The sequence below is a fragment of the Ursus maritimus genome, unplaced genomic scaffold (assembly GCF_017311325.1).
Source record: "Ursus maritimus isolate PB19 unplaced genomic scaffold, ASM1731132v1 scaffold_21, whole genome shotgun sequence".
Lineage (NCBI taxonomy): Eukaryota > Metazoa > Chordata > Mammalia > Carnivora > Ursidae > Ursus > Ursus maritimus.
In genome coordinates, this window is record NW_024424564.1 from 15868447 (window position 1) to 15891226 (window position 22780).

At 36.5% G+C, this 22780-nt stretch overlaps 1 protein-coding gene across 1 annotated transcript in view; it reads left to right on the forward strand.

The window, feature by feature from the left end:
- The first annotated feature begins 437 nt into the window (after positions 1-437).
- GLIPR1L2 (GLIPR1 like 2) overlaps positions 438-22780 on the forward strand; it is a 27382-nt gene continuing 5039 nt past the window's right edge. Inside the window, exons 1-4 of the mRNA XM_008684392.2 lie at positions 438-1040; positions 3148-3393; positions 5628-5731; positions 18461-18546. Of these exons, the coding sequence (XP_008682614.2) occupies positions 810-1040; positions 3148-3393; positions 5628-5731; positions 18461-18546 (667 nt within the window). The 5' untranslated portion in view covers positions 438-809. The remainder of the gene's footprint in view (positions 1041-3147; positions 3394-5627; positions 5732-18460; positions 18547-22780) is intronic.

The window sequence follows — 22780 nt, forward strand, 5'->3', positions numbered from 1 at the left end:
ACCAAGAGTCAGAAGCCTAACCCACTGAGCCACCCAGGTGCCCCTGTACCTCATAATTTTTAAAGCACATTTTTTAAGATATTTTGACCAACCAGTTACCAATGCTTTCTTTGTGGCAAAATTCTGTCCCAGTGTCAGTGATTTCAAATACCCCTTTAATGCTATTGAGCACAGTATGTTATTTGCAAACGTGTACCCCAAAACAATATGTGCTTTTATTTTGTGCCTAGAACTTCTATTCCTCAAAGCAAGTTTTCTTTAGCAAAATGTTTGAAGGCAAAGAGACCAAGCCAAAATCTGCTAAGGCCCCCGCCGTTTTGTCTGAAAGAAAGAAACGAAAACAAAAAAGGAGTTCTTACCAACTGTGAACAAGACAGTTTGTCAGAGATGATGAATTCTGATATTCCAGGTTGTCTTTGCAGTGCTGGTGAGATGAAATGAAAATACTTTAACCTTATGAGAACTTGATTCCTACTCTACCCCCTAAAAGCTCAGATTTTCAGTCTTCCATTTATTCTGTGGTTCCTCACAAAAGATTATTAAAACACTGAGAGAAAATCTCAATGAGGAAGTCCGACTTAAAGAGGAAATACTTAGTTTAGTGAAAAGCCTATACTCCTTCAACTCAAGCCTCTCTTCAGTTAGTTCTGCAGATAGCTATGACGAGTTTCTGCCCCCCAACACTGCGACTTCCATTCCCGCTTGTCCCTCAGCTCCTGGGAAAGCAGGACCCGCTTGCCAGCGTTGTTGCGTAGATTGGTAGGGGCGGGCTGGCGCGTGCGCACTGGCCTGTCTGCGGCGGGTGGACCATGGAGGCTCCACGGCCCTTTGCGCGGGAGTGGTGCTCCCAATCACTTCCCCGGATGCGAGGAGGCCTTTTGAAGCTGTGGGTCTGGGAACTCTGGCTACTACTGCTGGATTTCGGTTTGAACGCGCAACTTCCTCACGAAGAGGACGTATCCTTTATCAATGAGTACGTGAACCTCCACAATGAGCTCCGGGGCAACGTCCTCCCCCGAGGGTCTAACTTGCGCTTCATGGTGAGGCTCTAAGTCGGTTGCCCAAACCAACAACCTCCTTGTCACGATGCCACCCCTCGGCCTGAGAAACCCGGGCACTGCTTCACTGAGGCTGACAGATCCCCGGGAACTGCACTTTTAGTTTGGGTTTAAAGAAACACTCAAATAAAAACACTGCCACTGTGACACACAGTTATTACCAAGATATTGCACAAAGCTGGGATTTGTAGAGGCGCCCATATGAGGGAGTGTCTCAGTCACCTCATCCCAGTCCTGGCCTTGATTTTGCGTTCTCTTACAATGTTATTCTTCCTTTTTCCTCCATTTTCCCCTCGTATTTCTGTTTTACATCTCATCAGCTATTCTCTAGATACTAGTCTTCATGGTTGTCATTTAAAATGGCTGCAAAATTTATTGGATAAATATTCTCTTACCAGGCAATTAGGAGCTTCCAATTTATATTATTAAATGATATTGCAAGGACTGTTGCCATAGACATAAGTCTTTTCTTCCTTCTGGATTAGTTCCTTAGACAAATTGGAGAAATGGGATAAATAGATTAAGGGTATGATATTTTTAATTTATATGATATATAGCAATTGCTATTCTAAAGGACTACACCAAATTAAGCAAATACTGGCAGTGTATTATAACTTATTTTCACACAATCATGGGAAGCAATGACTAAATGCTTACAAACTTGGACTTGAGAGTTAGACTTCCTGGATTTAAATCCAAGCTCCACAATCTACTGACTATAAGTAGCTATAAGTAAACTACTTAACTTTTTTGTGTTTTAGTTACTTCCTTTGTGAAATAAAAACAGTAATAATAATGTATAACTCATGGGATTATTGTGAACATTAAGTGAAATAATGCATAGGAAACATTTAGAATAGGGACTAGTACATAGTAAGCATGTGATGTGGAAACAATATGCAAAACAAGGCAGTAGAAGGATAGTCCTTGGAGCATTGTTTGCAAATGGAAAGCTATCTAAAAGGCCATTAATAGGGGAATGGTAACAGTTATTATAGAGGACCCATACTATACTATGTTGACTTTGTAAAATTTAGGTAGATCTAGTTGTGCTAAAATGGAACAATCTAAGCAAAAACCGCCAAGTCGAAGGCCAATTATATTGTGTATGGTATGATTACAATATACAGAAAAAAAATCACCCAATACCTACCTGAAACATCCCCACTTATATCTTATATTTGAATGTGGTTGTATGTGTATGTATATAGAGATAGAGGAATGTATACATAAGCAATTTTTTTAAACAATTATTACCTTTGGGGAAGAATATTTATTTTCTATATTTGTGTATAATCTATGAAATTAACTAAGAAAACTAAGGAAATCTTAGTATTGGTTTTCAGAAATGTTTATTTTCAGATATATTGTAGCATGTATAAAGCATTTTGATTTTACAACTATTTTGCTGATTTATCTAAGTGTATTATTTTTGTTCTTGTCCTTAAGTAAACAGTAAACTTAATGAGTCTCTAAATAATGATAAATTTACACATTTCTGGATATTTCCAGATAGCTAGCCCGGGAACAGTATCTTGTGATATTTTCTTAGATTTCTGAGATCCATAAAACTTCACATGTGCCTGTTTTATAATATTCACCAAGTACCACAATGTGTTAAGATTTTATATTTATAAAACAGAGAAGACAAAATTTATGCCTGACTTTGTATTTTATTCCCCACATTACAATAGTTTGCATATACTCAGGATTCAATAAACAGTTCTTAGGTGAATATTTTAAATCATTGTATTACTATGTATAAAAGGAATGAGATTGAAAGTATATATTCTGAACAGACTACATTAATAGTATTATAACCATTTGCATCATCTAACAATATGATTTTTAAATTGCAATTGTATGGATAGTCCTTTGCCTCAGGAAATAGTTATTTCATCTATGAGTAACTCAAAAACATTTTCCCCCTTAGAAATTCCACAGACAAGCCCATAAGCACAAAGTTAGAATTGTTTTCCTTAAATAGAATATGAGAACTCAAGGAAAATAATTTAGAGAACAACAACAACAACAAAAAAAAACCTCATTATTATTATTTTGTTTTCTTTGCTTTTTGCATTTTTTTCAGACTTGGGACGTAGCTTTGTCACGGACTGCTAGAGCATGGGGGAAAAAATGTGTGTTTAAACATAATAGTCATTTAGAAGAACTAAATATGGCCCATCCTAAATTTAATGGTATTGGTGAAAATATATGGGTCGGACCTGAAAATGAATTCACTGCAAGTATTGCTATCAGAAGTTGGTATGAAGAGAGGAAAAACTACGATTTTGAAAATGACAGTTGCTCTAGTGACTGTTCTAATTATAAACAGGTATCTAATTTTTATATTAACTCAATAGACTCCTTAATTGCTTTCCTACCAAGTTTTTATTGATTATGTATCAATTTTAAAAATAACCTCAACTGTTAAAGTTATTACTTCTAAAAAAGCAAAATTCTAATCAGAGGTGCCTGGGTGGCTCAGGCCTTAAGCGTCTGCCTCTGGCTCAGGGCGTGATCCCAGAGTCCTCGGATCAAGCCCCACATCAGGCTCCTCCACTGGGAGCCTGCTTCTTCCTCTCCCACTCCCCCTGCCTGTGTTCCCTCTCTCGCTGGCTGTCTCTCTGTGTCAAATAAATAAATGAAATCTTTAAAAAAAAAAAATTCTAATCAGTCCTAGATCTTCAAAATGTCTGTAATTCCATCTATTCTGTGAACCGTACAGTTAAAACATCCTTTTAAATGTAGCAAATCTCATCTCCACCCAGAAATGAAAGGTGCTTTTCTAAAAGTAACACACACTAGAAAAGGAAGAAACCAGCAAATAAAAATTATTTTTAAATTATTGACTATAAATAAAAGTAAAAGACTTGATATTTTTTGCACAGATCAGTACACATACTACAATATAACTGAGTAAAACTTTTTTTTTTTAAAGATTTTATTTATTTATTTGACAGAGAGAGAGACAGCAGCAAGAGAGGGAACACAAGCAGGGGGAGTGGGAGAGGAAGAAGCAGGCTCCCAGCAGAGGAGCCTGATGCGGGACTCGATCCCAGGATCCCGGGATCAGGCCCTGGGCCGAAGGCAGATGCTTAATGACTGAGCCACCCAGGCGCCCCTCAGTAAAACATTTTAAGTGCAAATTAATAGCCTTATTTTCCTGTCTCCTGTCTAACTATCCACCTTTATACTTCATACTCCAACAATACTGAACCACTTGTTATTTCCTCTACATACACTTATTATTTCACTATCACATTATTTATAATCATCTATTTATATGTGATACTGTTCTGAGTACAGAGTGTTAGCCATACATTCGCAACACGACAAGAACATAACATTATTTTGGTCTTCTATAAATCTTTGTATCAGGAATCAAGAAATTTTTGGATGAACTTTCAAGATGATTTAAGAGATGATTATTTTTCAGTCAATAGATTGTGATGTCATGTTTTATGCAGAACTTAAAATCTTGTAATTTTTTCAAGTTGAATTCATGTCTTTAAGTTCCATCAAATGAATCATGTTTCCAAAGATGTTTGATCCATTCTTTCTTCGTCTAGAAAATTATAGTGGTTCTCCATTGTTTTACTCATATCAAAACCAGACTCCTTAATGTGATTTTAATAATCCCAGTAAATTAACCAAGTCTACTCTATGATCTACTCCTGTGATTTTTTACTCTGTAATTCTGGTATCCTAGACATTTTTGTTTCTTGTATTTGACCTGCTTAACTCCATTTCAACTGCTGCAGACTTTCTATTCTCTGTTATTTTAATGTATCACTCTATTTTTTTAAGAATCACATTTTTAAAACCACGAAAGCTTGGGATAAAGAGAAAAGGAAACCAGAAACTGTTTCTCTCTTCCACAGATGTTAACAGACAAAACAAGTACTTTTTTGTTATGTGGAAGTATTAGAAATACTAAAGCCATACAGAGAATTTCTGGAATATCTTCAATCATTCTCATATTGTCACTCCAATTCAAGACCTGTTTTTCTTTTTATAGAAACCAGCTCTTTTATACATCTTTTTAAATTGCAGGCCCAGACTCTATTTTATTTTATAATGGAATTTCCTCAACAAAAGAAGAGAAATGCTGACTGCATTCAATTACTCTCTACTCTTGTATTGCTTTTCCTTCCTTTCTATAATCTTGATGTCATTTTTTCTTTCTAGTCACAACTTCCAGTCTTCCAAAACTCCTCCTCTTTTCCCTCTTCCTCTCTGTCAATAACCTAGAACTCTCAGATTCAATAGGAGTTTGAAAACTGATGCAGCATGTGTGCCTTCCTTTGACTCTGAAACTCTCTGGATCAGTGTTTCTCAAACTCTTTATCCTAAGGCAGAACTTGCTAAAGGTTTCTCTAAACAGAGTTTGGGAAATGTGTCCCTAAATCTATGACAATTCTTTACCTGCATCCAAATAAAGAATACTTCATATTCCTTGAATTTCTTGGTTAACAGTTCTTTGTGAATTGAATATATTACTGTTTATAACATGACAGAGTAAATGTTTAGAATCAAATTTTGTTTTCTTTAAAAATTTTATTTTAGCTTGTTTGGGACACATCTTACAAAGTTGGTTGTGCTGTAACTCCATGTACAAGAGTTGGACATATTAGATATGCAGCAATTTTCGTATGTAACTATGCACCAGGGTAAGTTATTTTAAATCTTAAAAAGAATATAAAAATAAATTGGGAATTTTTCAAGGTTAAGTTTTCCTAACTTTCAAAATATTTTTCTAAATGTCTTTGTGAACTGTAAAAGAATCAAATATAAGATATTAAAGATTTTAAATTGAAATTGTTTCAATTCTATAATGAAAAAAGTCATATTTGGGGCATATTAATTTAACATACAAATCAGCCAAGTAGTACTTCCTTGAAGAATTTTAACTTTAGTATTATTTCACAATATCTAGCCTAATTAGCATAAGATTAAGTTATTTTCCAAAATAGTTTATTCCCATATTTATAATAAAAGTCAAAAATAAGGTTAGATGTGTTGAAATGTATGTTGTAAGAATTTTTTCAGGAGAGCCTCAGTTTTGTAACTGAAAGACACTTAACTGACCATCCTTGGCAAGGTGCATTATTATTTGAGGCTAGTCTCATATTAAAAATCATAATGTCTCAAAGATGCAAGAATGCTTCAAAAGTCTTCTTTTGAAGAAATTTGATTCTTTCCCCTTACTTACCATGTGATTATTTACCCTACACCCGAATACCTTCCTATGATGGGAAATAACTACCTTCCAAAATAGCCTCCATCTCTGGGGAGTTTTTTTTTTGGAAAGTCTGAAGTTTTCTTATAGGTCAAGATGATACTATAAGTAAGATTATTAAAATGTCCAACTAAGTGAGAAAATATCCTAATCAACATGTCTGGAAAAGAGTAAAAAATTGACTACATGCTAGGATTAAGAAAGAATTTCTGCCAAATAAAATGCTCTGGGACTAAACCAAAAAGAAAAAACAAACAAAAAGCTCCATCAATTACTGATTACTGATTATAGTCCTCTGATTAGGGAAAATAAGAGAACTATGATGTAAATCGAATTACACTCAGAAATTCCCTTCCTGACCCTGTTTTGTGACCCTGAACACAGTCATGCAAAACAGGTCCAGGATGTAGCATCATTATAATACTTTTTAGTCTTCCTTTCATTCCTACAGACTGAAAGCATTGGGACCTATTACAGGGAGAAACTTTTGAAAGTTAACTGATGATTGGTATTGAAAATGCAGAGAGCCAGGTACTGATTTAAGGGAGGAAAGAAGTCCCCTCTGATGCACTAGTCTTCATTTACTCACTCAACAGCTGCGTACAAGGCACTGATCTATCTACCAACAAGACCAAAAAACACTAACCATGTTTGGTTTGTAGTCTTGGAAGGGAGACCAACAAACAATAAATAAACACATAAATAAATAAATAATATTTAATTAGATAGTAGAATATGCCATAAAACAGAAAGCAAGATAAGCAGATGGAATATGGAATATAGATAGGGTAATTGTAAGAGAAAGTGGCATTTGGTCTGAAGATGACTAAAGAACATTTCAGATAGAAATAAGAGCATACACAAAACCTTTGAGCTTGGAATGAATTTAGCATGTTTCAGAAATGAATAACTGGTTAGAGGTAGGAGTTGAGGTAGAAAGTTAGGTGAGAGCTACACCAAAATAGCATGTTAAGGATTTTGGAATTTATCCTAAGTAATGGCCAAGCCAATGGAAAATCTTAAGCAAGTGAATGACATGATCTTATCTATGTTTTGAAAAGAACCCTTAAAAAAAAATTATCCTTGCTATTGTATTGAACATTGAGTCTAGGGAAATATGGGTACAAAGAGGAAGCAAGCACAATTAGATTATTTCTATGTAACAGGCTATAGACTATGGGATTCTTTTTTAAGTAAGCCCTACAAACATTGTGGGGCCTGAAATCATGACTCTGAGATCAAGAGTAGCGTGCTATATTGGATGAGCCAGCCAGGTGCCCCTAGTCTATTTTGGATCAGAATTTTAGTATGTGCATTGGTTTTCTATTGTTACATAATAAATTACCACAAATTTAGTGACTTTAAACAGTACACTTTTATTATTAAACAGTTCTTTAAGCTGTTAAGTTCATGCACAGTTGTGGCTGGATTCTCTGCTCAGGGTCTCAAAGGCCAATATCAAGAACTTGACTGAGTTCTTATCTCTAAGGCTCTAGGGAAGAATCTGCTTCCAAGCACATTCTGATTGTTAGCAGAATTCAGTTCAATGTGATTATAGGACTTGGACCGCATTTACTTGCTGGCTCTCAGTCAGAGGTTGCTCTCAGCTTCTAGAGGCTGCCCACATTCCTTAACACAAAGCTCCCCCATCTTCAAGTCGCAGAACCTTCCCATGCTTCAAATCTCTGACTTTTCTTCTGTGACCAGCTTTTAGAGTGCTTTTAGAGTACCCAAATGATTGAGTCAGGCCCACCTGGATAATTTTCGTATTTTAAGGTCAACTGTACCATATAACATAAATTATTAGTAATGGAAGTAAAGTTCATCATATTCTCTGTCTTGGGAATTATGCAGGGCGTGTATACCAGGGGAAGGTATCTTATGGTCCATCTTAGAATTTGCCTACCATAGAATGGGAATTGAGAGGAAAGGTCAGTTTCTGCATATATCATGGAGCTATCTGGAGCTAATAAAACCAGTTGATGGATTTGACTTGAGGGATAAATGGGATGCAATAATCTAAGATGATACCTAAGTCTTTAGTTTGAACAATTGGGTGAATAATAATGCCATCAGCTCAGATGGGGAAGAACAGGAAATGTGTTTTAGGTTTGGACATATTAGGTGGAAATATAAATGTGGAAAATGAAGTGAATCATGAGAAGTAAAAAGTTCTATGAAGGTCTGGGATAGGTTTCTAAGCAGAAGAAACTACTGGTATAAAGGCCCTGAGATAGAAATAAATTATAGTCTTGAATGAGATCACCTTATGTGAGAGTATAGAGACTTAATTGAAGGATGAAGCCCTGGAACACTACAGTATTTCAACTTTAGACAAAAGAGATAAGAGGAAACCTAAACGGTGCTGGTTAAGGGTACTTGGAAGCCAAGTGAAGAACATGAGTCAATATGCCCAAAGTGGTTAACTGTATGAGATGCCTCTGAAAAAATGAAAAGCATGAGGAAGGAGAGATGACAGTTTCATTTGATAAGATGAAGGTATTTGGTGACCTTAATAACAGTAGTGAATATAAGAGTACCCTGTAAGTAGAGCGATAAGATGAAGCTACAAGGTAGGACTACTCTTCTTTCTACCCAGCTGTCCCATAAGCTTCTTTCTCTTGAAATTTCTACCAGCCATTTTTCTTTTTTTTTTTTTTTAAGATTTTATTTATTAACAGAGAGAGACAGCCAGCGAGAGAGGGAACACAAGCAGGGGGAGTGGGAGAGGAAGAAGCAGGCTCCCAGCGGAGGAGCCTGATGTGGGGCTCGATCCCAGAACGCCGGGATCACGCCCTGAGCCGAAGGCAGACGCTTAACGACTGAGCCACCCAGGCGCCCCATCTAGTGATTATTCTTCAAAGATATTTCTAAACAAAATAAAGTAAAACTTTAAAAGTATTAATTAGATTAGCCTTGAATTTAGGTATTGGAGTTGGTACGATCAAATATGACCATGAGAATGTAAGCTTCAGTGATAGGTCATTTTATTAACTAAGCTAGGAAAATATGTAGTGTGGAGGAAAACAATATGTTTATTTTTGGACATGTTGTATCTGTAGGTGACTGCAGGACCTTTCATTCAATTAAATATATATTTGTAGTAGGTGCACCAAACACTGACTAGGCAAGAGAATTCCATATTTTTTTAATATGATGTCTATCCTGAAAACACTTGTACTCTGTTGGGAAGAAAATATGTGAAAAAAAAAATACGTAAATAAATAAATAAGAAGCAACATTAACAAAATACACACATATGTAAATTTTAAATAAAAAGGAGTTGTAAAAGCAGGTATGAAATCATAGAAACAATTACGTGAATATAGATTTAAAAGCAGTCAGCTTTGATGCATAGATGATATGTATTAGAGGGGGGAAAAGGTCAATAGGTAAGGTAAGACCTCTGGGATTGAGGAAAATGACTTGAATCTAATGCCAAAAGAAGTAAATACTGGTGTCCAAAAGTATTTAGTAAAGAAATTTTTCTTTATGTAATAGTTAAGGAAATAGAGTCTGGCAGGTGGTGCCATTTTCTTTACTTCATAAACAGATAGCTAGAATATATTTTTCCCAGCCTCCCTGGAAATTTGGTGGGGCCCTGTGACAAGCTCTGGCCAATGGAATTAGGCCACGTTCAGGCCTAGCCTTTAAAAACTTCCCACATGATCCTTCACACTCTTGATCTTCTGTCATCTGCTGGCTGGACACAGAGGATCTGGTGGAAGATTCAGTTGTCCTAGAGGGTGGCACAGCCACAGGATGAAGTGAGCCTGTGCCCCAGAATGACTACCCAGAGAAAGTTCTCTTCTACCACTGTCAACACCTATACCTCCATGACGTGAATTCTGCCTACCGTCGCATGGAAATGGAGAAGGAAGGTCAGATCAGGATATAGTTTGAAGATAGAGCTAATAATACCTGCCGATTGGGTTAACTTTAAGAGTGACTATAATAGAATAATCAAGGATGCTATCTATGTCTAATCTAAGCAACTGGATGAGTGGCGATACCATTAAATCAGATAGGGAAGGCTCATAAGTGAGTAGACCTTGTGGGAAGGTCAAGTGTTCTGTTTCAGACACATTGGGTAGACAGACAAATGTGGGACATGTGAATGAATCATGAGAAGGAGCTAGTCAGATGAAGGTCTAGGATAGGTTCTTAGGTAGTAAGAACTGCAGATAAAGAGAGTGGGGCAGAAATGAGTTGGTCCTGCATGAGATCACCTTGTGAGAAAGTAAGTATGGAGAATAGAACAGAAGAGACTTAAGGACTAAGCCCTACATCACTTCAGTATGTCAATTTCAGGCAAAGAGTTATTAAGAGTATAAAGAGAGTCTAGTGAGGTAAGAGAGAAACTAGAACTGTGCTGGCATTTTTAAAAAATAACATTTAGACTTTTTTTTCCCACCAGTCTCTTTTTATTATATATGAGGTTGCTCTTTTTCCATGCTTTCCTGCATACATAATAATTTATGATTCAATGATATATCATATTGTAATCATTTTAGACATTTTGTTTTTTTTTTTTTAAGATTTTATTTATTTATTCGACAGAGATAGAGACAGCCAGCGAGAGAGGGAACACAAGCAGGGGGAGTGGGAGAGGAAGAAGCAGGCTCATAGCCGAAGAGCCTGATGTGGGGCTCGATCCCAGATCGCCGGGATCACGCCCTGAGCCGAAGGCAGACGCTTAACCGCTGTGCCACCCAGGCGCCCCATTTTAGACATTTTGAATAGCAGTTTAAATACATTAAGTGCAAACAATGCATATAACCATTTGAAGCGATGATATTATGAAGAGCTATGACAAGTTCACAAATGTTCAGTGACTACCATATCACATTCACTGCCTGGCTGTGATTTTGAGACACAATCAATGGTAACATGTATCTCATTTGCAGAGGTGTTAAAATATGAAAACATGTGCATATTAGAATTATGAAATACAGTATATAACTGAAAGGAAACATCTATAAAATAATGTATATCCTTAAAGTAAAAACATGTTATATGAAATAATATTTTATTCTCAATTTAGTACAACTATTTCATATTTTAAAATATTGGCTGTGAAGCACTAAATTTGATTTTATGAACTATTAAAAGCTCATGACTTGCAGTTTGAAAAATAATGCCAATTTAGAATACTACTCTATATAGATGTTTAGCAGTAGAGAGAAGAAAAAGAGGTCAGTGTGTAGAGTTACATGAAAGCTGTTTTTTATAACCTTGGTTGCTAATGCATTTTTATAAGCTAAACAAAGCCATCAATAAAAAAGAGAGAGGTAGACTATATTAGAACATACAAGGGAAGGGGGAAGACTTGAAGTGCAAGTTTTATATGGAAAAAAGCAGAAGAGAATTATAGGAAAAGTAAATGTAGAGAACTCTTAATAATGAATATTTTTCTTCCTTTCTTGCTTAATGGAGCTCATGAAGATTTAACCTATTTCTTTGATCTTTCAAAAGAAAAGATTTCAGATTTATTCATACTTTCTGATTTCTTTGCTTTCTATTTTATAATTTTGAGATATTCAATCTTCCAAGTATCTTTTAGAAATAGAGGCTCTTTTTGTTAAGGTATACAGCATTCCTTTATCTTTAATCCTACTTAATATTGAAGATATTTGCAGTTATATATTTTCCTCTGATTGCAACTTCTGCTGGACCTTAGGATTTTGTTTGGTATAGCCTCTTTCTCATTATTTTCTATGGACTGTAATTTTAGGTCATTTTAATAAAATATGTGTGATACTTGATACATAGTCATAATAGAAAATTCATGATAGAAATTCAAAAGCATAAACTAATGTTCCCATTTCTTCCAGTTATCCTCCCCAATATTTTATCCTAAAAGATATATTCTGTGCATATACAAAAGTGTATCTGTCTGTCTGTGTGTGTATGTGTTTCCGCAATTCAAACAGAAGCATACCATACTTCCTGTGGTTTCTTTATTTTTTTTTTTTACTTAGTGATATGCACTGGAAGTCTTTCCATTGGAGTACACAAAGAGTGTCCAGATTCTTTTTAAGATCTTTACAGTGTTTTGTTTTTTAATGGATGTGTGAAAGTTTAAACAATGCTCTCAGGGTGCCTGGTCAACACAGCCGGTTAAGTGTCTGGCTCTTGGTTTTGGCTCAGGTCATGATCTTTGCAAATAGAAAATAACGTAGTGGGAACACTGTATTTGCCTTCATTTTCTCTGAGAGAATTAGCAAAACCATAGCCAGAGAAACGGAATCCAAGCAAAGAATGTGTTATTTGCTGAGCAAAGGATATATCAGTGTTTTATTGATGTTAAGATGCCTTGTATTCAGGACTAGGATCCCAAGGAGAAGATGGCTGCAAAGAAGGACCCCCAAAAGTCAGTAAAAATTCTTTATGGGTCTTTGGTCAACTCAAGCTACACAGAAAAGATTAAATAGGAACAGTTGCTTGGAAGCTGAAGACCTGCACAGAAATTTCAGAAGCTGCACAGTGCTGAGAAAACACAGTTGCAGTCTGGGCTCAACCAAAATGGAAAGATCAGCCTGGGGTCTTACCAAGCAGAACATAAAAATCCAGAAAATATGAATACATTTGATTATATAAAAATTTAAAATTAATTTATAGCTAAAGAAATACCATAGGTATAGCCAAAGAAGAAAAAATATACTGGGAAAATATATTTGTGGAATATATGGCAAAGTTAGTCTCGTTAATTTACAAAGAATTCATACAAATAATGAAGAAAAAGAGAAACAACCCAGAAGAATAATTTACAGAAGATATGAAAAGTTCATTTACTAAAAAGAAAAAAAAAGGTCATTAATCATATGAAGAGATATTCAGTCTCATTCATAATTGAAGTAATTCAAGTAAAAACAAATATAAGTTACTACTTTTCACTCATCCATCTGAGAAGATACAAAAGCTTAAATGATATTCTGCACATGTGATGGGATGATAAATTGGTATAACCTTTCTGGATTTGACAGAATAACAAAATTTAAAATATACTTATTTTTTGATCTTGTAATCTCCTTATTAGAACTTTATCTTATTAATATCTTCATGAAAATTGGCCAAGAATATAAATATACATATATATACACAAGGATAACCATTTTAGCATGTTTTAATAGCATGAAACTGAAATAAAAAAACCTAATGACTCCAGTAATAGCAGACTGAGCAATTAATTTACCATGCATTAATGTATAACCGTTGAAAATACTGGTGTCTTTATGTACCAGTTTCACTTGTTAGATGAAAAAGTAAGATGCAGAACAATAATAAGTAAGATTGGGTTTTTTTGTTAAGCAGCTAACATTACCAGAAAATACAGTGATTCAGAAGAGAGAAATGGGAAATTTCAGTTAGGTGGGTAGCTCTGCTCTACTAGTCATTCAGAGACCCAGGTGGCTCCCATTTTGTTTCTTCACCATTCCCTGGAGGCAGAATCTATGTCTACAGATCAAGTCCAAGTTACAGATAAGGGCTAGCTTAATCGTATAATAAGGCAAAAAAAATGTATTGTCAGCATGACCATCTCTTAAAGCACAAGTGGGAAGTGATGCACATTACTGCTGTTTGCATTCCATTGGGTATAAAACTGATCACATGCCCACATCTAATTTCCAAGGGAAGCTGGGAAACATAGCAAGGTTAGCCAACAATGTGACAAGCTAAAATACTGTTATTTCTGTATTTTAAGAGAGATTAGATTGATAGCTAGCAGTCTATCACAATATATAAGTACTGAGAATTTTTATGAAAAAAAAAAACTTGTTTCCGGTAGGAATAGCAGGAAGCTGTTAAACAGAAGTTATCTTTGGGGAGACAGAAGGAAAGTGGAGGATGGAAACATTTTCCCCTTTAAGGTTGCCCTTCTACCGGCTTGGTGGGGAGTCTGCTTCTCCCTCTGACCCTCTCCCCTCTCATACTCTTTCTCGCTGTCTCTCCCAAATAAATAAATAAATAAAATCTTTAAAAAAATAAAAAATAAAAATAAGGTTATCCTTTCTGCTTCCTCCTTTCCATCATATACTTATAAGTATTATACATGTATTACTTTACTTATTTATTAACTTTAACATCAACAAAGGATATCTGGATCAAAGATCCAGATCAGAGATGAGAGATCAGAGAAGTATTTAAGACATTTTTAGAAGGCATTAGTAACTGGATTAGTAGGTCATTATATTAAGTAATGAGAAAGAGGAGGAGCGCCTGGGTGTTCAGTCAGTTGTGTCAGACTCTTGGTTTCCACTGGGGCTATATCTCATAGGATTGAGCCCCATGTCAGGGTGGGGCGGGGGGGGGGGGGGAATCCATGCTCAGCAGGGAGTCTGCTTGAAGATTCTCTTCCTCTCTCCCTGCCCTTACTTTATGCATGCTCTCTCTCTAAAATTAATTAATTCTCTAAAATTAATTAATTCTCTAAAATTAATTAATTAAATCTTTAAAAAAGTAATGAGAGAGGAAATAGTCAAGGAAGATTCTCAGAATTATAATTCAAGCATGACTGGTATTGTCATTAACTTCAATGGGAAACACTGAACCTATTGGGAGGGAAGTTGATGAATTCCATCTTGAACATAATGAATTTGAGTTGGCTGTGATTTGCCCACTTTGAGATGTTCAATAAGCAAGTGGTTATATGGGTCAGAAGCTCATGAGTGAGGCATGGCAAAGAACAAGTATTTGGAATGCCAGAGTACATAGGGTAATTGAAATCATCTGAGTAAATGGGATTGCCTAGTGAGAGGTATAGAGTAAAAAGAGAATAGCACCTCCAGTATCTCATGCCAACATTTAATGGCAATTAGAGGAAGATGAAGTGGGAAGAGGAACCTAAGAATGACCACACAGGGAGGAGAAAAATACAGAAGCATATGGTATCACAGGAGGCACGGGGGAAAGAATGTTTTTAGAAGGAGGTAGTAGTCCAAAATTTCTAATTCTAAGAGGTCAAGCAAAGTAAGGACTTTAAAATATCAGATTAAAGAGAAGTTCATTGATAAACACAGGAAAAGCCATTTCTGTGGAGTAGAGGAAACTGATGCCAGCTGGGAATGAATTGAGGGCTCTTTATTGTTGTTTTTGTTTTGTTTTGTTTTTAAAGTGGAAAAGATTTGAGCTTATTTAAATATTGACATGAAAGGTCAAATACAGAATAAAAGTAATTCTTTATAAAGAACAAAGGCAGATTGTGTGTGTGGGTGTGTTCGTGTGTATACGTATGTAAAGATACAAGTTCCTGAGAAAATGGAATGGTATTAAAGAGATTAGCCTTAGAAAGGAGGAAGGGGCTTTTCTTCAGTTGTATTAGAAAGGAAGGAAGAAGGGAATAGGTATATTTGTCATATTTAGTGTCAAAATATTTCTCATATTCCAATCTAAAGGCTATTATATTTCACTGTGAAGTAGGACAGATCATGTCCTGAGAATAAAGGGGGAGACAGTGAAGCTAGAATTTTGAGAATTGGGAAGGTTATTATGGAAGATGGGGGAGGAAGATGACTAGAGAAACAGAAAGATTCTCTACCGAGTATAGTGATTTTTCCCCAGCAACACCCAGCAGCCTTGAAGTAGACATGGAGCATGCAGACAGTAAGGTTCTGTCATTTTTTCCAACACTGGGTTTTTGTCAGGTAGACATAAAGGAAAACAGTGCAGGAGAGTTTTAGGGTTTTAGCCAGATAATATGCAAAGCAATAGACCTAAGCTTTATAGAGAAGAGACAATAGGATAGATAGGGAGAAAATAGACTTGCAGTACCAATTAACTTAATGGAGAAATATGGCAGGAATAATGAGTAAGCAAGCTGCAAGGATAGGAGGCTACAATCAGTGAATGGAATGTGTGATTTTGTGAGTTCAGAGGTAGAATGGTTTTAGGGAATAACAAGATCCAGAATATGGCTACAAAAGCAATAATTATGGAGTATTGCTTGAGATGGTAAAGACAGCCAGTAACAGACCAAGTTATAAGCACATTGTAATCATCTATGTCCCAAATTTAGGGACAATGACCATTTGAACTGAAAAGGGAGATGGTGACCCGGGTGCCAAAGTGAATAAGGAGGCATGAACAGAAGGAAGATGGTACCTTGGGGAGGATTAAAGGATGGTGTAACTAAATAATATCCACCTCAAAGGAGCTTTTCTGGTGTTTAACTGTTTTAACTGTGGTCCCTAGACCTATAGGGGTGAGAGTGAGGGGAGGAGATGTTACTGAGTTTTACAGAAAGCTTTGGGGCACCTGGCTGTCTCAGTTGGTTGAGCATCTGGCTCTTGGTTTCTGCTCAGGTCATGATCTATACGGTATAGCTCTATCGTAAAATTTAAGTAATGATCTTCTAGTGGACTTGGGCTTGGACATGTGTATAGTTACTCATTAGGCCACCAGGTAACACGTCCTTATCTAGGGCCTGGACACATGTCCTATAGGTGGTAATATACGGAAGGTATGGCCAGATATGAATCTAAATAATGTTCCAGAGGACTGCTCAGCCTTGACTTGGTCTCAGCAAACCACTAGGCTGATTCTTGGAAAAAGCAGATGCCTAAAAAAAGAGAAATTTGTTTCTTCAAGTACTGCCAAGGCAGCTATGAAATTTCAGTGGACCTTGCTGGTAATAGGTACTCAACTGTTGTTTTCTCCTAATTCAGCCCAATAATTCCAATTGCAGTTGTGGAATTGTACTGTAGATTCGGACTTGACTTGATTTAGGTTAAACTTCTTGCAGACTCAGAACAAGAAAAGGATTGGCATGGGAGAGTATTAGTCTGGCATTTCTGGCTATATAATATAAATAGTGATATGAAATTCGAATCTTTGGGAAAGAGGGCCCGTTGTATTCTATCATGATGTAAATTGACATACATATATTTTATTTGCCTTTCCAAAGTTACTCTAGGCTGCAGTCATCAGACATTATGGTCGGTAGGTGATTGGCCTATGCTGCAGGTTTTAAAGGCAGTCTTTGTAGTGAGCAGCTTTTTGCATAGGTTCCAGTGCATGGTCCTCCATCGCTGGTGCCTAAGGACAGGAGAAGGTGCTGCTTTTGTAGTGGAGGCATCTGTTTCAGTGATAAGGAGCTAGGGCAGGAAGAGTAGGCTAGGGTGTAGGTAGAAGTGACTAGATCAAGTCTTAAATTTTTGAAAGGCTAGTGTTCTGGCTAAGATCTAAACAAAATGCATTTCTTCCTTGAAATGGTTTGATAGTGGAGCAGTGACTTTAGAGAAGCGATGTGTGATCTGCTAATAACTACAAACCCCTGGATGTCTTTGATGGACTTGAAGGCTTGCCATTCACGGGTATCGGATACCTTACTGGGTATCACCAAAAACGTCTGATAAGATATGACTCAGAAATTTGATTTGCAAATATGTATTTCTTAGGTTTCACCCTTCTTCCAGATGGCCCAGCATGACCTAACCAGGGGCTTCCATGCCTAACCTTGGTTTTTAAAATGTCCACCTACACACTGAGTAAATAAGTATTCCTATTAAATATAATTTCTCTGCCTATCTTCCCTCTTTCTTAACCTAAATCCTTCATATAAGTTTCCCTTGTATCTACTTTGGGGCCTCTTTTTCTTACCTAGCTCTAGGCAATTGATGTAATAATTTCTCACTTCTTGCCTCTGTTCTGTACAATGGATTAAACCAAATTTGTAAAATCCCATTTACATTTATTTGCTTGTTTATATATTTACATATTTTTAAGGCAGACCTCTAAGTAAATCATGCAGCTGGGTCTTTGGGACAATAGGCACTTCAGGATTTTGCAAACTTTTCAGAAAATTAATATATCATTTCTATGAAACTTTTTATATATTTGTACAAAGCAGAAAGCAATTATAAAACATTCTATAACATCATTTTGGGAGGAAAATTTTGTTACAAACTAAAATTAAAGCAGCTTTAAACCTCGCTCATACTTAAATCACAGTACTTTGTTTCAAAGACATGGGGATTCATTTCAGAAGAGACTATTTTCTTGGGGGAAAAAGGAGAAGATTACATCTCCAATTTCAGTACTTCCTAAAGTCCATTTTCTTAGTTAAATCACCTTTATAACCTAGCTAAAAATTGGTAACCATATTATTTCAATGATGAAATTTGAGACTTCTTCTAACTAAATGTTTTCTGCTTTTCTGTAGAGGATCTCTGTCGAGAAGGCCTTACAGACCAGGAATAATTTGTGCTCGATGCAGCAGATTTGACAGATGCACAGATCTTCTATGCAGTAAGATAAAGAAAATAACTTAAACATAAAAAAATCCGTAACACATTGGATGACAAGAAAAATGAAGTGTTGAACACTAGTTTTTCATTGTCATGTTAATATTGTTCTTTTGATCAGAGTGGTGTTATTATATTAACAAAGGAGGGTTGAAACTGTATCATCTTTAGAATTTTCTAGACCTCATGGCCTTTTTTGCTCTCTCTTACCCCTGTTCCTGCCCTAGAGACCTACCACAGTGTCTGAAAGAAGGAATGGGAAGGAACAGTTCTCTCCTAAAGAAGCATGCCAGTTAATTCCTGAAATAGCAGCCTGTTTGAGAATGACTGCTCTAAAGGATAGGATATTCTAAAATATTTATAAAGAGAAAAGAAGTAAAGTAGCACACATTTAACAGCCTTTTCTTTTAGTTTTTTTTCCTCCAAAATATTCAAAAAATAAAAGAAAATATGTTTGGTTTAATTTCTTTTAGTTTTTCCAAACATAAGCGCATGTAATCCGAAAGTACAACCACACCTGGAACATATGATGCTTAGAAGAATGTGTTAGGGGACAAATTGAGACAGTGAGGGCACACTGTGATTTTGTGATAAAGAAGTTAATGGACAATTTCATCATAATGCCACTGCTGATGTGAATCTACCCTAACATTCTTGCCCTTGCTTCACTTGAATCAAGATGCAAAATTTTGCTCTTCCTCTTCCCATTTTCTTTCTCCTCCTAAAAAAATTCAATCCTAAAATCAGTAAGTAGGTCAGAACGAGGTAGGCATCCACACAGAGGTCCACAAGATGTGACATATTAGAGCCTAAGCGAATGACAAGGGATTTATACATAGTGCAGTAGACATGAGGAGGCAGCCTAAGCAGGGTGAGGACAGTGTCCACATGGGGGTATGGTCTTATATAGGAGGTTAGAGCCTCTATCAAGTGAAATGGGTATCCATGAATGAGGTCAGACTTGGAATATCAGAGACATACCAGGATGAGGGGATCTCCATACCAAGAGCTCTCAGTATGTGGTATCTGAGCCCTAAGTATGAGGAGAAGGGCATCAACATGGTTTGGGAGTGAGAAGCCCACCTTATAGTATCAGAGACTGAGCAGGTAAGGACTACATCCATAGAGGGATGGTTCAGCACTGGCTGCTGGAGCCCAAGCAGACTGTGGAAAGGATTCACATATAGGGATGGCCTGGTAAGAGGTATTAAAATCTATACAGATAAGGGGGCATCCATGTTTAGAAGCAATTTCACATGAGGAATCAGAGTCCAAACTAAGTGAGGAAAGCTTTGATGTGGGGGAGGTGGCCTGGCATTGGAGGGATCAGAGCCCTAGTGGATAAGGAAGGAATCTACATTGGAGAAGCTCAAAGCTGGGTTTCATAGTCTGAGCAGGATGGGAGGGGATCCAGGTGGAGGATCAGCCTATAGGTTGCCAGATTAAATACAGGATGCCCAGTTAAATTTGGACTTCAAGTAAACAACAACAACAAAAAACTTTTAATATAAGTATATTCCAAATATTTCATGGGATATACTTGTCTAAGAAATTCTTTGTTGTTTTCTGCAATTTGAATTCAACTAGGCATCCTATATATTTTTTAAATTTTATTGAAATTACAGTTATTTAACATACAGTGTAATATTAGTTTCAGGTGTACAATGTAGTGATTCAGTGCTTCATTCAACACCCAGTGCTCATCACAACCAGTGCATTCCTTAATCCCCATCACCTGTTTAACCCGTCCCCCACACACCTCCCTTCTGGTAACCATCAGTTTGTTCTCTGTAGTTAAGAGTCTGTTTCTTGCTTTGCTTCTCTCTCTTGTTTCCCCTTTGCTCATCTGTTTTCTTAAATTCCACATATGAGTGAAGTCATATGGTATGAGTGAAATCATATGGTATTTGTCTTTCTCTGACTTATTTCACTTAGCATACTCTCTAATTCCATCCATGTCGTTGCAAATGGCAACACCCTATATTTTTATTTGTTGAATCTGGCAACTCTACAGCCTGGTGTGGGGTTTTTAAAGTCCAAGCAGGATGAGGAAGGCACCCATGTAGGGAAGAGAGTAGAGGCAGTAATGAAAAGTAGAAACATACCGGGGATTGATCAAAGAAACAAATAGATTAAGGATAATGGAAGCCAGTTTTCTCACTATCAGAGAATACAGTATAAATATGTAAAAGAAGAAAACAAACATGGATCTTGTTATTAATTGAAATCAGAGGTATTGGAACTTAAGGGTTTTGATAAATATAAATAACATAGATGTAAATATTTGTATATGTATGTATCTATATACATATACTCCTTAGCTCTGAGATGATTTTGGAGCAGTGGCCTCCCACCCCCAAAGGAATGAGCACAACTAGCACCCACATCTTGGTTTCCAAATTCTAGCCTGCAGTAAAAGAAATGAGGGCTCATTGGAGAAAGGTCCCAGGGCTGGGACAGGGAAAATATAAGATAAACCCAGACTATTTTTTTATACCCAAAATCAAAGAAGTGCTCAAAGAGTGATGGGGACAGGGCGCCTGGGTAGCGCAGTCTTTAGGCGTCTGCCTTTGGCTCAGGGCGTGATCCCGGCGTTCCGGGATCGAGTCCCACATCGGGCTCCTCCGCTGGGAGCCTGCTTCTTCCTCTCCCACTCCCCCTGCTTGTGTTCCCTCTCTTGCTGGCTGTCTATCTCTGTCAAATAAATAAATAAATAATCTTAAAAAAAAAAAAAGAGTGATGGGGACATGTAGCAAAATGGACACACAGGACACAGAAGACATCTTAAAGGACTCTCAGTGATCAAATCTGGGACAATTTGAGTACTGAAATAAAAATAGTAATTGATTATAATGCATTGGACACAACAGGAATCTGATTCATGCTGATATAAATTAGTAAATGAATAAATTAGAAGTTTGATGAGGAACAGTGTATTACATAGTTCCAAAGTTACTCCCCATAAAAATATTTAATTACTAATAGGAAAAGAGTGATTGCACAATGGAGCAGACTGGCAGACACCACCCTAATAAAGCGATCCATGTGAACATCATCAGCAATGGGCAAAATCAAAACCAAACCCTTCACCACCTGAGTGGATGCAGTGAGAATAACACAGCATCGCTTCTGTGATACTCTTGCCGAAGATGCACAACCAAGGCCAATCACAGGAAGTGTCAAATAAGCCCAAATTTTTTGTTTTTAAAAAATTAAAGATTTGTCTGCTAGATAACCAGCCTGTTATCTTCAAAATATGTCAAGATCATGAATGTCAAAGACTGAAGCACTGTCCCAGACAGAAAACAATTAAGGGACAAAGGATACTATTAGCACAGCTGGCAAAAAATGGAATGAGGTCCAAAGATTAGAAGTCAGTAAAGTAACAATGTTAATTTCCTGATTTTGTTGGTCGTATTACAGTCACATAGAAAAATATCCTTGTTTGTAGGAAATACTAAGTACTCCCAGATGATAAAGTATCAGATTGGCCACTGCATTAAAATGGTTCAAAATAAAAGTTATTTGTACTGTATTGCAACTTTTTTCTAAATAAGGAATTTTTTTGAATTAAAAAAAATTTTTGTTAATGCAAAATCTAAGGAAAGCAAATCAATTTGAAGTTTGTTTGTTTGTTTGTTTAATAGTCCAAAGGAGAGATGAGGTTCATCCTGGAGTATTTGTAAGAGGAATAGAGATGATGAGACAAATTTGATTAATATTTATGGAGCAAAATTAGCAAGTCTTAGAGACTAATTTGATATGGTGATGAGAAAGGGAGTCTTATATAAATATCAGATTTGGTGCAATTGATTGAGATATGAATTATGTGAAGAGGGGAAGCTATGGAAAATAGATGATGGGTTTTGATCATTATTAACTTTAAATACCTGTTTAATATCTGAGTAGATAAGACTGATAAGCTTAGGGTACAGATCAGGGCTCTATTTCAAAATCATAAGCATATAGGCAAGTCTAAAAATATAAAAAAGGAAGAACTCATCCGGGTACAACACACAGAGAAAGACGATTAGTATACTAAAAATAGGATCCTGGGGGGGAAAAATGAGAAATACTGAAAGAGAATGAGGGAAACAGTGGAAGAGGGACAAGGAGAGGAGGATACCCCAGTGTTCCCTTTCATTAAAGTGTGCTTATTGAATTGGCATATGGGAGAACATTAAATCTGGGTTTCAAAGTCTGAGCCGGGTTGCGGGGGGGGGGGGGGGGGGGGGGGG